The following is a 16,664-nucleotide window of genomic DNA, read 5'->3' as shown; positions in this document are numbered from 1 at the left end:
GGCGGGGGCGGGGGGCCGCCCCAGCCGCCCCTCATGCAGCAGCTTTCGGTTATCGCGGTTTTAGTGCTAGACAAGACTAGGAGGACGTATTTCCAGTTAGCGAGTGGGCTCTTGGCAGGTCACTTGACTTCTGGCTCATATTCTGTGTAAGTGGATACAATAAAATTAAAGAGCGAGTATAAACAAAGAAAGTTTATTTATAAAACGTCCCTGGAAGTTAATTATTCTTCGGGCTGTTCCGTAAGTTTTTTAACTCCAGCTGTAGCTGTCGGATCCGTATGTCTTTCTGCGAGAGCTCGTCTTTCAGCCGCCGGATCTCGTCCTGCTGTCGGAAGAACATCCGCAGGAGCTGGAAGGGAAGGAGGGAGGTGGCCCCCCCAGCCGCTCGCCCCTCCTGCCAACCCCCCCGGCGCCGTTTTCATAACTCGGCTGCTTTTGCGACACGACTTCATCTGCCGCGCCGCTCGCTCGCTCGCATCTCCCGTTCCGCCCGCCAGCGCGGGGATGCCCTACGCCAGCGATCTGCAAACTCAGCTCCAGCAAAGCGAATTCCTTCCGGGACCCAGCGCTGATGTTTCCCCAGCGCTTCCATACATTGTTCCCGGAGAAGGATTTTTAATTTTAATAATAATAAATAATAATAATAACTATTCAGGAGCTCAGCGCCGCTGCTTTGGGGTGCTCTGTGGTTAACGCGGAGCGGGATGCTCGGAGTGCCAGGGAAACGCGCTGCCCAGGCGCTTCAGCGTGGGGACAGAGACCTGCAGAGTGGTGGCTTTCCGTGCTGCACCCAGAAAATGTCCCCCCCAGCCAGCGACCATCCCCTCCTGTCCCCGTGCCACGCTGCCCTACCTCATTCTCCGTCCGGGGCGGCACATTCTCCAGCAGGTCTATGCCGTTAACGACAACGCTCTTCTTCTCCCTCACTGGTGCCTTAAAGACAATTTTGGATGTCTTCTTGTAGCCCTCCTTCAGCGACATCAGGATGGGATCTGAGCGGGGCAGAGCACGGGAGGGGGTCAGGGGGGTTTTGTGGCCCTGTCCCGCTGCCCAGCCGTTTTTTGGGGTCTCCGTGCCGCCCGCCCAACACGGCACCGGCGCCTTTACCTCTGTTCACCCCGCTCAGCCATTCATCCGGCGTGAGGGCTGGCTCCGTACCCGGAGTCATGGGGTAAATGTCCTCCTGGTACGTTTCCGACTGAAAAACACGGGGAAAGAAAAGCGACCGCCTCCGTGAATCCGCTCACGACTTTTCACTACGCGTTGCGACGTGCTGTGAACGGGTGCGCTCACCCCTTTGGCATGCGGCACTGCAGGCACCCAGGGCAGCAACCCGCTGGTGCGGGCATCGTTAAGCTAGATGAGAAACGCCGGCACTGCCTGCTCGGGGCACGTGGCGGGGACCTGGGGAACGCCAACCGGACGGCGGTGGCGGAGCCGAGGGGCCGGAGGAGGACGAGCGGCCGCGGAGCTGCAGTGGAACCCCGGGACCGGCTCCTCCGCGCAGCCCCGGACAGGTTTGCTTCCAGCTACAGACGGCGCCGGGAAGGCAAACGCCGAACCCCGCTCCATCTCCAAGATACATTTTTACAGAAACAGCCCCCAAACCTCAGGTGAGATGAGCCCCTCGCTGCCCGAGCTGATGTCTCACCGAACAATCGCATCAGGGCGATGCAGAGATGCGGTTCCTAAAACCTCTCCCATCAAACCTGGGGTAAACCCCTCCCCTCCCCGGGAATCCCACGCCTGGGAAGTGTAACGACTGGGAGACCGGTGCAAAGAGACCCAGCGGTCGGACTGGGCAGCAAAACGGTGCAAGTTGGGGCATCTCCATCGCACTGGACCCACGTCGGACACCCCCGGACGCTGCTCACCCATCCCGGCGCCCCGGGGTGCAGCGAGGGACTCACCCTCCTCGGCACGATCATGGAGATGGGTTCGATCAGCCCCTTGAGGGTGATGAGCTTGTAGAAACGAAAGACCTCGCAGGCCGACACGTCCAGCCCGTGCTTCGGCATCACCCCTGTGGAGGGAGGAGGGGCAGAGAGTGACCCCCGCGTGCTGCGAACCCCGCACTGCCAGCTGGGACCCATCCGCCTATCCGGAACGCAGGATCCCAAAAGGTCCTCAGTCCCCATCAGCACACCCAGGTTTTTACTGGGTTAATCCCTGCTGTCACCCTGGGGACCTGGGCCACACCGGGGGCGTTTGCAGGGACGTGGGGAAAGCGATGAGCAGCTTTGATTCAGGACAAATCACACGAATCACTGACTGGTGTCCCTTGGTAAAGCTCCGGTACGTGTGACAGCAGGAAGGGTGGCACTGGGGATGCGCCCGGCCGGGATCCGGCCCCATCCCGGCTAAATCACCGCAGGACAGACAGCACAGCCATGTGCAACATTGCCCTGCAAGCGCTGCAGCGCTGCGCTGATGCTCCAGCGCCGGCACTAAAGCTCCGAAACCCGTGCCAAACCCGTGCCAAACCCATTTGCCTGCGGCGTTTAATTAAGCCCTTTCCATCATCTGCCCTTCGCACGTTGGGACCGAAGGGTCAGCAGCGCAGCCCCTCCTTACCCAGTCCTTTTTGCGGGGCCGGGGAGCGAAACTCCATGAGATAACTCAAGTAGGGCTTTTCCGAGCCAATCTCGTAGTACCGAATGTTGCCGTCGCCCTGGAGCGAGCGCAGGGAAGAGGGATGGTTTAGCGCTTCGGCAAACATGAGGTTGAATAAAGACCATGATAACGCCCCCCAGCACCCCGTCCTCGGGAAACGCCGCGGGGGACACACAGGCTGTGGTCACTGCAGCGTCGTGCATCACCCCGCGGGATGCTGCCCGCTCCTGCAACAGCGGCGGGCGCCTCTCCGAACTAGTTGGTTTTTTGGCCAAAGAGCTGCGTAACGCTTCGCTCGAGGCTCAGCACAGCCCCGGTTCTTCTCCCCCACCCCGTTTGCTGGAGAGAGGCCCCTTCGCATCCCCGGGAGATGCTGCAGCCCCCGCAGCCGCGGCACGCGAAGCGCAACCCCGTACCTTGCCGGCCAAGTACAGCATGTGAGTGTCGGCGTCGTAGAAAGGGAAGAGAAGACCCGAGAGCCCGTCGATCTCCTCCTCTATCAGGGGCATGGACAGGTCTTCCTGCGCGATGGCAAAAAGGACTTTATTAAGCAAGATGTCCCAATGCTCCTGCATCCCAGTGGGGACGCAGCGGGGGGTCCCGGTGGGGATGGAGCGGGGGTCTCGGCACCCACCTGGTCCCAGAGGGCGATCTGCCGCGTGTTCCAGCGCGACACCCCCGTGGTCAGCAGCCGCTTCGTGCTGCCCAGGAAGACCACCCGGTTGACGCGGTGGTTCTTGGCCAGCTCCGTGCCGGCAGTGGGGCAGACAGCGCGGAGGTCCCGTGATTCAGCCCCCATCCCCCGTGCACAATGAAAACGCCTGTCTCCCCAAAAATTAGATACCACCTTTATTAAGAAACCACCATCTTCCTCCAAACTCTTTCTGGAACCTTCTGCACACACAAACCCCTAATTTTCCACAAGTCCTTAATTAATAAAAGAATAAAAGCCTCCAACTCTGGCGCCTGGGATGTGGCCAAGCCCTCCCCATCATCTCCACCTAATTAGAACAGCCAGTCCACCCCCACCTGCAAACCTCGACACCCGCAAAACATCACATCACGAGTGGCATCTTGACTTTGCAAATGTTTTTACGTGTTTTCAGCAAGATTCCTCCCCAAGATCTTATTTCTATCCCCTCCCCACCCACCCTACGCTGCACGCAGCCCCCTCCGGCACCGGCACCGCACCTGCAGGACCCTGCCGGAGCGCGGCTCCACCACCCGCAGCTTCTTGTCCTTGCAGGGGGTGGCCAGGAGACTGCCGTCGGTGTTGAAGGACATGCAGAGGATGACGTCCGTGTGGCAGTCGATCATCTTCACCGGCTCCCCGATGTCCAGGTTCCAGATGAGTACCTGCAGGAAGAAGGGGGGAGGCTGCCCTGGCATCTCCACTCTTGGAGAACGCCCCCCCGCAACCCCTCCTGCAACCTCCACATCTGCTTTGGGCCTCTCAATATCTCCTGTTTTGGCTGGAATCGCCCCCTCATCACCTACAGAGCCCCCTTCCCTCCTCCCAGGGCTGCCCTGCAGCTTGTGCATGATTAAAATCATCCTTACGGCCGGGTGCAAGAACCCCAAGAGGAGGGAAGGTACTGTCTGCCGCGGACACGGTGGGTCATTTTATTCCCGGTTAGTGGCCTGGCTGCACGCAGGTGACTCCCACCCGTGTCGAGAGCAGGGAAAACCACTGCAAGGGCAGCGGCCGAGCGCCAGGAGCGGGGCCGGGCAGCGCCCACCTTATAGTCGTAGCCGGCACTGAAGAGGATGTTGGTGGTGGTAGGGTGCCACTCGACGAGACCGACGCGGCGGCTGTGCCCGTACAGCTCCAGGACGGCCTCCGTCATGTTCCTCTTCAGGCCGCCCTCGGGGATCTCCCAAATCCGCACCTGCGGGACGGAACAGGCGTCAGGGGGGGGCGGGAGCCCCCGGAGGACCCCGACACTCGCCCGGGGGTGGGCTCTGAGCTGCTGAATCCCAGTCCCGATGCAGTGGCCTCATCCTGCACCCTAATGGATACCCTGGGGTGGATCTGGTCCCCGGCAAGGGCAGAGTCTGTCCCATCAGACCAGCGAGCACCCCGGGAAAGGGTAGCCCAAAAAAAAAGGCAGCGGTTTCAGCCCTGGGCTGTGGGTGCTGAGGAGAAGGAACCGATAAAGTCGATGCAGCGCTCCCAGGGAACGGGGCCAGGGGAGACCCCCCAACATCAGCCTTGATGGGAGCTGCTGCCCACCCAGCAAGGAGAACCATAGAAGGGTTTGGGTTGGAAGGGACCTTGAAGATCACCCAGTGCCACCCCCTGCCCTGGGCAGGGCCACCTCCCCCCAGCCCAGGTTGCTCCAAGCCCCGTCCAACCTGGCCTTGAACACCTCCAGGGATGGGGCAGCCACAGCTTCTCGGGGCAACCTGCCCCAGGGGCTCACCGCCCGCACAGGGAGACAGTTCTTCCTCACATCTCATCTCAATCTGCCCTCTGCCCGTCTGAAGCCATTCCCCCTCGTCCCATCACTCCATGCCCTTGGAAAAAGTCCCTCCCCAGCTCTCCTGGAGCCCCTTTAGGCACTGGAAGGGGCTCTGAGCTCTCCCCTTTTTCGCCTTCTCTTCTCCAGGCTGAACCCCCCCAACTCTCCCAGCAGAGGTGCTACCTGGGTTAGAAACAAGCCAGAAAAGCCCCTGCACAGAAGGTGTTTGCTGACCAAAAGGAGGCGATGCACTGGGACAGAATAAGGCTTCTATAGCATCTCCTCTTCAATTAAACAGCTCCAGATAACGCTATCAAGGAGTGGTTACAGATGCTTTCATCTCCACGGCAGGTCACTGGTACGGAGCCGAAGGGACGTGTAGCATTTATCTAACCTCCCTCATTCTGCTCCGTGCCCGAGTGCCCTGGACCCCTCCGAGCAACGAGACGCGGGGTCCTGCCGGTCCTGTGGCTTCCCGGGGCCACCCCAAACCCAGCAGCGTCCCCATGGTGCAGGTGAGAGCTCAAACAACTGAGGTTTTCACTCCCACCTCCTCCCCATGGCAGGATGCCTTGGCCAGCGCACTTGTCCTTCCCAGAGCCTTCATCTCATCCCAGCTCTAACATCAGTTGCAGACACATCACGACACTCATTTAAAAAGCCAAACCGTATCGAACGCAGCACACAACCCGTGCAGGTTCCCTTTCGCCTCCTCCACCAGCATCTCAAAAGTCGAGCTTGCCTACGGGCAGAGGCGGTGGTCGGGGCAGTGAGCATCGCCGAGTTGAAATAAAGCTTTTCCAAAACGTAGGGCATATGTGGGAGACCGCCGCCTGGGGAGGACCAGTCCTGCTGCCCCTTCGGTCGCTCCTCCCTCTCCACCAGCGCCCACAAGGATCGCCCCATCCAGCCGCGGGCTGAGCTACACTCTGGTGGGGGGCAAAAATTCATTTGCCGTATTGCAGTGAAAAATCTGCATAAGGATGTACGAGCGGAGCGGTGAGTTTTCTGCCCGAACCTGCACGTTTAGAGATGGAGGACACCGCTCTTGGGGTTGGGTGGCGTGCAGAGGAAAGGAGTTACGCGGGAGACACGGTTAAGAGGCCGCTTTGGCTCGGAGGGACGATTCCGAGAGCATCAGCGGTTTTCAAACGAGGCAGAACACGAGGAACGAGCGACGCAACCCCGCTCGCCGGCTGTCAAAGGAACCGGTTATGAAAGCGGCGGGGTTACGAAACGGCTGTTACCAAACCTCCGCGCTGCGCTTCGCCCCGGCCATCCGCACGCACCGCCGCGGGGATGCCTGCCTGCCTGCGCACCGCGCGGGACACGCGCCGCCAGACCCGGGGAGGGCACACAGGGAGACCCTTCATGCGCTGCCCCGAGACGCCGTAGTCCCCCGCAGTGCCAGGGGCTGCTCAGCCCGGAGGCACCGCTCGCCTTTTGCTGTAAAAGGAGCCCAAAGGGACGGTTGTTAAAGGCGTCCCGCACCACGGGGTCTCAGCATCGCTGGGGCTCCGCAGCGCGGCATCACCTCTGCGGTCCGCTCCTAACGGAGTTGCATCATTCCTCATGTCTTACAACAACAACAAAAAAAAAAAAAAAAGAGGGTGAGTGCCAGGGCTGAGCTATTTTAGGCAGGTTTCCCCATCACCACAGTCACTATGACCTGAAAATAGACGTGTCGGAACTGGTTGCGGCGCTAATGCCGTTCTGTTGCCAGTACGGGCACAGCCGGAGCTAATCCAAAATTCAAGCATTGGGTTTCACAACCTCATCCCATCCTGGGATGGAAATGATGCTTTTGGAAAATTATCATTGGAAAAAAACCCAAACAACAGAGGAACAGCCAGAGCAGCTCCTCTCACCACCCACCTCCCGTGACACCAGCCGGGGTAGGCACAGCCTGCGAAGCCAGAGGCGTCCTCCCCCAACCCATCCTAAGAAATCTGCTTGACAAAATTCTCCCTGAAACGCACCTTTCCACAAAGAGATGTGTCCTGCAAACAAGACATCGTGCTGCAACATCCCCCGACCTGGCTCTGCGGGCCACATCAGCTCACTGCACCCGAGCGCCCGGACAGCCCCGACACGGGGAAAACGCGGAGCCCGAAACACCTCCGGACATTGGGTAATTCGCCTTTTAACCTTCCCACTTGTTTTTTCTTGCCCTTTAAAAGCTCCTTCCCAAAAAGCCTTCACAGCATTTCAGCGGCACCGTGGCAGCGACCAGCAACTCCAGGATCAGCCCTGCTGCTAATTGTCCCGCGAGGACAAATAATGAATTAACGGCCCCGGCACCCCACGGGACAGCATCAGGACAGACGGCTTTATCCGAGCGGGGACAGACAGGTACGGACGGAGACAGGTTTGACAGTGAGGGAGTAATTACAGGAGGGGTTTCAAGCAGAGCAATAACCTGGGTGGGCTGTGAGAGCGATCCCTCCCCAGCGAGGCAGTGTCTGACCGCGGATGTTAATGTCCGGTGCTGCCGAGCTGTAAAATCCTCACCCCCTCCTTTGGAGAGGATTAACCCGTAGCGATGCTCCAGGGACAAGGCTGCACATGTCCCCTCCGCATAGGGCGCGATGGAGCAAAGAGCATCCCTGCGCTCCCCACAGGCTAGCGGTGCATGTGGCAGGTCCTCCATGTCCCCCCGCCGTGGTGTCCCCAGCCTGGGGCAGACGGTGCCCCCGGGTGACAAATATCATGTGAATACTCTGTTTTCTGCAGCTCGTGCTCTGCAAAGACCAGAGCATCCTCTTTTTGATAAAGACTGTTGGCCTGAAGCTCGTTAAACCTCCTGGGAGCGAGCAGAGAGAGCCCCAAGGTACAGGACCTGTCCCCGACTGCGGGGTGGCACCGGGAGCCACGAGCCCACCCGGCTGCGGGACCGCTCCCCTCCAACTCATCCCCATCAGGGGGAAGTCCCCCTCCGCAGCCTCAGGGGCAATTAACTTAATTTCCTAGGTTTAACGATGGCTGACGAAGTCTTCTCGGTATCCTCCCTCCCAGCCCCCCCTATTCCCCACTGACTGTATGTAAAAGGTTATAATTTAAAGTGGGCGACAGCTCACCATGATTCATGGCCACAATCTGAATTTTTTTTCCCCCACTCAACATCTTCCTTGACGAGCTTTCAGCTAATAAAAACCGCCGATATACTGAACTGAAGGCGAGGATGAGACAGTGGGTGATAACAGGGTGAAATTCTAAGGATGAGGTGAGGCAGATTTGCAACTGGTTAACAACCAGATCACCCCAAACCGCGCTGTGCAGAATGGGTGATGGTTTCTGACCCTCTCCCTGGAACAAAGGCTTTTTTTCCTTTATGATACAGCCTTTGGGATGGACTTGTTTGTGTCCAGAAAATAAAAAGGAGGAGGAAGCAAGTAACGGCCACGTAAAGATGACCTGGTTCGTTATCCCCCAGCCTGCAAAACCGCCTTCTGCTCACATCGCTTGATGGATCAGGCCACGAGAACGGCCGCAGCCCCTGGGAGCAAGGAGGATTAATAATAGCATTGCTGTTGGGCTTGAGGGGATAAAAAAAAAAAAAAATAAGAAAAAAAAGACCTTGTTGTGCACAGCTGTACGGCTTATCTGCAGCGGGGGACGCAGAAAGAGCAGCGCTGTGATGATAAGGGACACCGGGGACAGCAGAGGAGCTGAGCACCAGCCACAGCCCCTGCGCCCATGACACAGGAGCCGGGGATCGACACAATTTACCTATTGCTCTGCGTCAATCTCTTACCCTCCTCTCCGTTCCGGAGACTGCTGAGCCATCACCCACTCGCAGCTTTTCCCGCACCTCCGGGTGTATAAATTAAAGGCAAAAGGGTGCTCGGAGCTGCACGACTCTTGGAGGCGCCAGCCCAAAGCATCCCAGCTCACCGAGGTGTCTTCGGAGCATGATGCGATGATGTTCTCAATGAAGGGATTCCACTTGATGTCCAGCACGTTGCCCTGGTGACCACAAACTTTGGGGTAGTTTGGTTCGATCCGGCCCGTCTGTGGTTTAAAATAAATTAAAAAAAAAAAAAAAAAAGAGAGAGAGAAAAAAATTTAGTGATAAAATTGGTCTTTTTAAGGTGGGAGGCCTGTTAGGGGAGTGAGCTTCGTAGCTCGCACTGGGATATGGTTTTCGGCTGGAGGACACACTCGGCCAAGTCAGGGATTGATTTTTACCCTGTCAATATTCCCAGGGGAGGCTGCAGCTGATCCCTGTACGAGAAGGGATTTCTGCAAACACAACCCCAGTGGGCTGCTCCACACGAGCACCCGCCCGGCCCCAGGGCAGCAGGAAATCTTTGCATGACCATCCAAAACCACGGGCACGAGGGCTGGAAGGGACTCCAGAGGCTCCAAATCGTTCCCCAGACCTCGAGGCAGATCAACCATTGGGTCAGCCTGAAGCATCTGGTACTTTCCTCCCAAACTTTAGAAGTGATGTTGAGCAAGGTACGCATGTGTACTCCGCAGGACAAATCCCCAGAGACTTTGGGACCATCAATGTGGCCAGCAGGGCGAGGGAGGGGATTCTGTGAGGTGAGACCTCCCCTGCAGTGCTGCCTCCAGCTCTGGAGCCGCCAACATAGGAGAGACATGGACCTGGTGGAGCGGGGCCAGAGGAGGGCACGGAGATGCTGGGAGGGCTGGAGCCCTTCTGCTGGGAGGACAGGCTGGGAGAGTTGGGGGGGTTCAGCCTGGAGAAGAGAAGGCCAAAAAGGGGAGACCTCAGAGCCCCTTCCAGTGCCTAAAGGGGCTCCAGGAGAGCTGGGGAGGGACTTTTTCCAAGGGCATGGAGTGATGGGACGAGGGGGAATGGCTTCAGACGGGCAGAGGGCAGATGGAGATGAGATGTGAGGAAGAACTGTCTCCCTGTGCGGGCGGTGAGCCCCTGGGGCAGGTTGCCCCGAGAAGCTGTGGCTGCCCCATCCCTGGAGGTGTTCAAGGCCAGGTTGGACGGGGCTTGGAGCAACCTGGGCTGGGGGGAGGTGGCCCTGCCCAGGGCAGGGGGGGGAATAAGGTGATTTCAAGGCCCCTTCCAACCCAAACCATTCTATGATAACAGTCTTGCTTAACGACACTAATGAGCTAACTGTTACACCACTTGATGGGACCCTTCCACATGGATGGAAATCCTTGCAAGACTTGAAGGGACGGTGCAGCCTGGACATCCCAGCAGAGAGGACTGGCAGAGCTCTGCAGCAGAAGGTGGCACGCAGCACCCAGCACAGCCTCTTGCGAAGGTTCCCGTCGTAGATGGGCTGCAGGAACCCCCCCCGGCTCCTTGTCTCCGCACCCGACCACCCCACCGCCCTTCCTTCTCCTGCGCCGGCTCCCTGCCGCAGCCCGGAGCTGGTGGCACGCTTTGGAGCGTGCAAACTAACTAGGTCAGCACAACACAGCCACTAAATATTTCATAGCCCTTCCAGCACTGACCTTTTAACATATCGAGCTCCTGGCTCCATTTAACGTGAACAAAGAAACCCGGCGAGGATAACACGCTGCATCTTTACCATCCGCAGCTGAGGGAGGAGCGCTCCAGGCAGCAGGATCAGGCCCGGGGACTCAGCCCTGTACCATCGCTGCCGGGAAGGTTTATTCGAATTAATTGGCTCCCAGGGAGACGCAGCTGCTAATTGCCAGAGCGCTGTGGGGCACGGTGGTGGTGGCACCGGCGAACGCCGGCCGGGAGCAGCACGGGATGCACGGGCAGAGCGGCGCTGCCCGCCCGGATTCCATCAGGAGGGGATGGAGACGCAGAAAACCATCGCACGAGGCACTGAGAAACACGGGCAAACACAACCCTCCCCGAGCCCACTTTATCAATTTTTAAAATACCCTTCACGGGCGTTATGAGTGAAAAGCCGCTTCTCGCTCAAATTGCTACAGCAGCTCCAAGTCATCCCTCAGACACGGCCCATCTAGAAGATGAGAACTGGGCTGGCCTAAGAACACCGGGGACTTTGTTATATGGGTCATTTCAGTTATCGAGGTAAAGGAAAACCCTCAGACACGGCCCATCTAGAAGATGAGAACTGGGCTGGCCTAAGAACACCGGGGACTTTGTTATATGGGTCATTTAAGTTATCGAGGTAAAGGAAAAAAAAAAAAAAAAAAGTGCCTGCTTTCACTGCCTTCAATATGTGAACAAATGGACACCTTCAGCTCCATCACTGGCGGGGAATGGGGCCATTGGCCGACATTCCCCTCTGCCCTTCCACGCAGTCTCTTACAAACCCTCATTAATTCCCTGGCGTGTGACAGGCGCGGGATCACATCCCCGTTAGCCGGTCTGTGATGAGCGCTTAACGCAAGACTGATTTCTAACTCATGAGCCTCTTTCTAATTAGGGCACGTTACACAAATTCCCCACCCATATGGCGCAGGGTTCATTTTCCCCTTCGGTGATTGATACCTGCCGGTGTGATTTTAACCTCTATTAGGGCCAATTTCAGGGCTGTCAGGGCAGGGATGGATGGAAGAGCTGGGACAGTGCGGCTGTGCCCACCTCCTCCTTCAGCTGCCAACGGCATCACTTCGGCTCGCTCAGAGAGCCTAAATTTGGATAATTCTGCCCAGCAGCAACAATCTGGCTCAGATCTGAGCTGCCACATCAGCCCTGGACCCTTAACTGCCTCCTGCCATCCACTAATGCATTTTCTTCCCTGCCTTTACCTGGCAGCTTTGCCCCAGATGAGCAGCAGTGATCGACGTACACAACATTTCTGACACGATCGAATAGCTGAAAGGGTGTTTTCCTGGTTAAATGCCCCAGACTTGGGCTTTATGAGCGCTGTTATAAATCAGTGCAGGATAGTAGGGGATAAAAACCAGCAAAGTGACTTTCTGATGGTTTTGCCAGGGTGACCCAAACCTCCGGGGGCTCTGGACGGTGCCGCGGCCGGAGCGATGGTCCCCTGAATCCTCCCAGGCGGAGGGATGGTCCCCTGCATCTTCAGCCCCTCAAAGCCCTCCCTTCGCTGGAGCAATTAGAAGCACTTGAAAAGGAGAAAGGTATTTGTGTTACGGCTGGGGGAGAAAGGGAAGAAAGGACAATGAATTTTTTTAAGCTGGTTGAATTCAGTTATTTTGCTGCTCGGTGAGCGGGACGGAAGCCTTCCCCTGGGAACGGCTGGAACAGCAGCGAGGGCAGAGCCCAGGAGAGACGGGTACACGGCCCCAGGAGGTCGGACTGGCCCCAGAAGGGGAACACCGTCCCTAGGAGCAAAGCCTCTGTGTTCTGAGAAGCAGCACTTCTAAGCACCATAAGTCATCAAAGCATTGCCGTGAGTGGCGAGAGCTCACGAGCAACTTCGATATCAGAGTCCATCTCAGTGAACCTCTTGGCCATCATCAGACTCAAGTGATGAGAAGCGTTATCGCCTCAGACCCTCTAAGCAGCTCAAGCTCCACTCTCATGATGGCAGGAATCCGCATTTGCTTTGCAACAAGCCAGGAGGAAGCTCCAAGAAATCATTTTAATATATGTATTTCATAAAACCTTCTTGTCACCACCTTCCCCGGAAACACAAACCCGTAATCTTTCCAAATCCTCATGTTTCCTACAAAGAGCTACAAGCGTGGTGAAAACCTTTACTCAACTCTACCCTCAAACCAATCATGCACGGAAAACTTCACAGAAACCATAGCAGCATCAATCCGGCATTGACGCCAGCACCTCCGGCACCCGTCCCTGGGTGAGGACCCCCGCTGAGGAAGGAGCACCCACCACCAGCCCCGGGGACCGGCCAGGCCACCCTTCCCCACCCAGCAGCTTCCCCCACACGCTCCCTGATCCCTTATTAGCGTTTCGAGGGGGATCAGGGAAGTGCTGCCTGAGCCGTAGGGGATTTACAGGGTTTCCCAGGAAATCCTTGAGTACACACAAGTCTCCAGTGGCCGAGATTAAGAGTAAATACATTTACCGCCGTCTTTTTACAGAAGGTCTCTCCTACTCAAGAACCAAAGAGGAGGAAATTACACAGATTTCCCTGACCCAGAGCAGATCCCCGGCTGATTTCGGTACAAGGGAAGGTCACGGCAGGATAACCGGTCGTCATTAGGAACCAAGTCAAACGGAACCAGCACAAGCGGGAGAGAAATTGGACCAACCCTTGGCAGGGACCCAGAGAACCCATTGCCATGATGCGGTTGCATATCTCCCCACACGGTAGCGGGGACCAACCAGGGCTGAGAGCCCACGTGAAGGGGGGGATGAGGAGAGGACTCCAGGCACAGCCGGGCATCACATCTGCAACACATCTGCAACACGCAGCTATTTATGCAAAGAGCAGTGAGAGCTGGAACGCGAGAGGACAAGTTGTGGTCAGCGGAGGTGTTGCACCTAAGGGACAGGACCTGCTGCCCCGGTCACGTGTGCAGCTGCACAAATAATTCTCCAAGGAAATTCCCACGTGCAGGTGGAAGGATGCTGCTACTGGAGACGTTCCTCTCCAACAACTGAATAAATACAAAGACAGATGCCTCAAGCCTCTCTCCACCTTTTCTGCTCTCCCCAGCAGCATCCCTTCTGCCAGGACACGCATCCAGCCTCCAGCAGATACAAACCACCAGATGGGAGCGATTAAATGGCCCCGTTTTGGCGAGAGCCAGCCAAGGCCGAGGAGATTGGGCAACCACACGTGTTCCCAGCAGGATCATCCCCTGGGAGGGATGGGGCACACACCTGACCTGTCTGGAAGGTGGTCCAGGGATTCTCAGTAACATACATCCATGAAAAAAAAAAAAAACAACAACCAAACAAACCAACCACAAAACAACAAACAAAACCAAAACAAAACCCAAAGAAATCCATGGCGTGGAAGCAACAATATTATTCGACATCAATTCCAGGCACTGGAAATGTCTGAACGTGCTTCTGCGTCCTGCAGAGAGTAACCTGGTTGTTGCGAACACACTGTCAAGCTCCCTGACTGCTCTGGTGAATGAGCGCAGCGAGGAAAACACGAAGCCAGGAGCCAGCTTTCGAGTAAACAAATCGTAAGAGCTCAGCTCATATTCTGGCACCTTCGAGCGAAGAAGCTGTTTAAGCCAGATGTGCACCTCCAGGAAAATAACACCATGAGCGAGAACTGCCGCCCGTTTTCCCAGCCGGTAACACCTGGGAAATTCAAACAGGGAGGGGAGGGAGATGGAGATGCCCTCTGCGCATCCTCCAGCACCTGATAAAATAGCATATGCATTTTATTTTTTTTTTTTCTTTAAAAAGCATGGAAATACCCCAGGGGTGTGCAGGATTTCTGCTTAGCCCTATGGATTTTATTGCCTGTGCGTCTCCCACCGCCTCGGGTCTGCAGGCACCTTCCCCAGCAAAGCCCCGCCACGGGGAGGGGGGAGAAGGGGAAAGGCTGCAATCCCAGCGGGGTTTAGCCACCACCCTCTGTACAGCAAGCGCTCTCAGCCATCCCCTGCCCCGGCAGAAGCTGTCCCCGCATCGGCGCAGCCGGAGGGCATCCCTGCGGCAGCCCGCGTGCCGTGCTCCTTGAGCAAACATCACAAGTCTCCGTGCCTCAGTTTCCCCAGGAGCGACGACGCTGTTGCTGCCTCTGGCAAACTCCTTGTTCGGGGGTGCTTTGGGATGAACAGAGAGTCCCAGATTTACCAGATTACCTGCCATTAAAAAAAAAAAAAACCTACACTGATTTATAGATGACTCAGTTCCTCTTTTTGTTATACAACTAAACCATGCAAGTCCTAAAGCGGGAGAAGAAAACAGCATTGCTGAATGCCATTTTTGCCAGGATGAAGGTTTAAATATGAGTTACTCCTCTTTGTGTGTGGATAGAAATACTGTTAAATTACATATAAATACCGTGGGTTGTAAGCATCCCATCTTCCGCCCGGGCAGGCAGCAGCCCCCCCCCCGGCTGCCAGCACTTGGGGTGACCATCAGCAGAGCTTCTCCAGCCACGCCGGACCCACAGAGCCCTCAAACCAGCAAAGCAACGCGCCCGGCAGCTTTTGACAAACAATTTGCACAGATTAAAACGCCGAAGCTTTGCTGCAGAGGTATTTATCTGCACCATAAAAGCAGTAGCCAGGCTCAAGCTTGTTAATTAAAAAGACAAAAGCCCGTATAATGTCTCTGTTAAATTGGATTATGGAAGGCTAAAAATAAATCCATGTTTACTGGTAACAAAAAGCCACTTTTCCCCAGTGAGGACGGGGGTTCTCTCTATTTTAGCCGGCAGAGGGGGCAGGCAGGGCTGCGCTGCGACGGCCCAGGCAAAGCCCAGCTCTCTCTTCCCCAGGTTTCGCTGCCAATGCAGAAGAATTAACGGGGGCAAAAATCCAGATTTCCCCCCTCCCAAGCTCCTGTTGGCCCAAGGATCTGCGTTTTCAGACCTCCTTTCCTCCTCTGACCCACCACCAGCTCTCAGAGCAGCATGAAAATTTTAGACTGACACTTTTTGACTGATCCCGGTGCTTAAAACCCCGCAGAGTCCCAGGTCTGGGCTTCCCACAGCTGCTCTCCCGTTATCTCCTTGATAAACGCGGGGACATCAGATTGTGCTCCAGCATGGAACAGGAATGCTGAAGTGACAGCTTTTTTTGTACGCCTCAGGTCTTTGTTGGTTTTTTCTTTTTTTTTTTTTTTTCCTGGCCAACTCTATGCTAAAGGAGATTCCTCCTGCAGACTAAAAGCAGATAGAGAAAAATTCACAGAAAACAAAAAAAACCACCAACCCCATAGCACAGACCACGGCAGTCCCCTGTGTCCTGAGTTTAAAGGCAGAAGAGCTCCAAGGACGTGAAAACTGGTTCACTGCACAGAGAAATAGAGAAAATTCCGTCTTTTTTTCCTGCAAAAAACCTCCCGGCGCTTTGAAGCGCAGCAGCCCTGAGAAGCAAGGAGAGCAGCTGTGTGATGAGCTGGCCCGTTCTCTGCCCGGCCTCGGCAAGCAGGTGTCCCCACAGAGGGGGGAGGGAGGGGGATGCACGGGGGTCCCTTGGGCGATGCCACAAGCACACAGGCAGAGCAGATGCCACCAGGACCTTGAGCCAAAGGCAAAGCCATCCCGGAGCCTGGGCAAGGCTGCCTCCGGGGCACGCAGCCCACTCCTCCCGCTTGCCAGCTGCCACACAGCTGGCAGGGGGGCACCCATGCGGGTCATTGCCACTAATCCCACACAGACGAGAGACGGTGGCACTGCTCCTGGTGACAGAAGGGCTGCTGCTCCCTTGCAGCCCCTTGTGCTGGGGAAGGGACAGGCAATACCTGCAAGCACATCCCACATTCCTCCTCATCTGGGGAGGAATAACCCCCCACACCAGTACAGGTCGGGGCTGACCTGCTGGGGGCAGCTCTGTGCAAGGGACCTGGGAGTGCTGGGGGACAACAGGGTGGCCACGAGCCAGCAATGTGCCCTGGTGGCCAAGGAGGCCAATGGCATCCTGGGGGGCATCAAGCAGAGGGTGGCCAGCAGGTGGAGGGAGGTCATCCTCCCCCTCTGCTCTGCCCTGGGGAGGCCACATCTGGAGCGCTGTGTCCAGTTCGGGGCTCCCCGGGTCAAGAAGGACAGGGAACTGCTGGAGAGGGTCCAGCAAAGGGCTACGGAG

The 16,664-nt window shown here is 56.7% G+C and overlaps 1 protein-coding gene across 1 annotated transcript in view; it reads right to left on the bottom strand.

Annotated features, from left to right (window-relative positions):
* Window positions 1-112: 112 nt before the first annotated feature.
* The window catches only part of CORO2B (coronin, actin binding protein, 2B), a 31,076-nt gene continuing 14,524 nt past the window's right edge, over window positions 113-16,664 (bottom strand). The window contains exons 3-12 of the mRNA XM_009892078.1: window positions 8,970-9,086; window positions 4,353-4,502; window positions 3,805-3,969; window positions 3,248-3,358; window positions 3,030-3,134; window positions 2,575-2,671; window positions 1,911-2,023; window positions 1,108-1,198; window positions 853-992; window positions 113-349 (exon numbers count right to left, since the gene is read on the bottom strand). Coding sequence (XP_009890380.1) covers window positions 218-349; window positions 853-992; window positions 1,108-1,198; window positions 1,911-2,023; window positions 2,575-2,671; window positions 3,030-3,134; window positions 3,248-3,358; window positions 3,805-3,969; window positions 4,353-4,502; window positions 8,970-9,086 — 1,221 coding nt within the window. The 3' untranslated portion in view covers window positions 113-217. The remainder of the gene's footprint in view (window positions 350-852; window positions 993-1,107; window positions 1,199-1,910; window positions 2,024-2,574; window positions 2,672-3,029; window positions 3,135-3,247; window positions 3,359-3,804; window positions 3,970-4,352; window positions 4,503-8,969; window positions 9,087-16,664) is intronic.

Source organism: Charadrius vociferus, unplaced genomic scaffold, assembly GCF_000708025.1.
Source record: "Charadrius vociferus isolate BGI_N301 unplaced genomic scaffold, ASM70802v2 scaffold249, whole genome shotgun sequence".
NCBI lineage: Eukaryota > Metazoa > Chordata > Aves > Charadriiformes > Charadriidae > Charadrius > Charadrius vociferus.
This window is presented reverse-complemented; position numbering and strand designations above follow the sequence as displayed.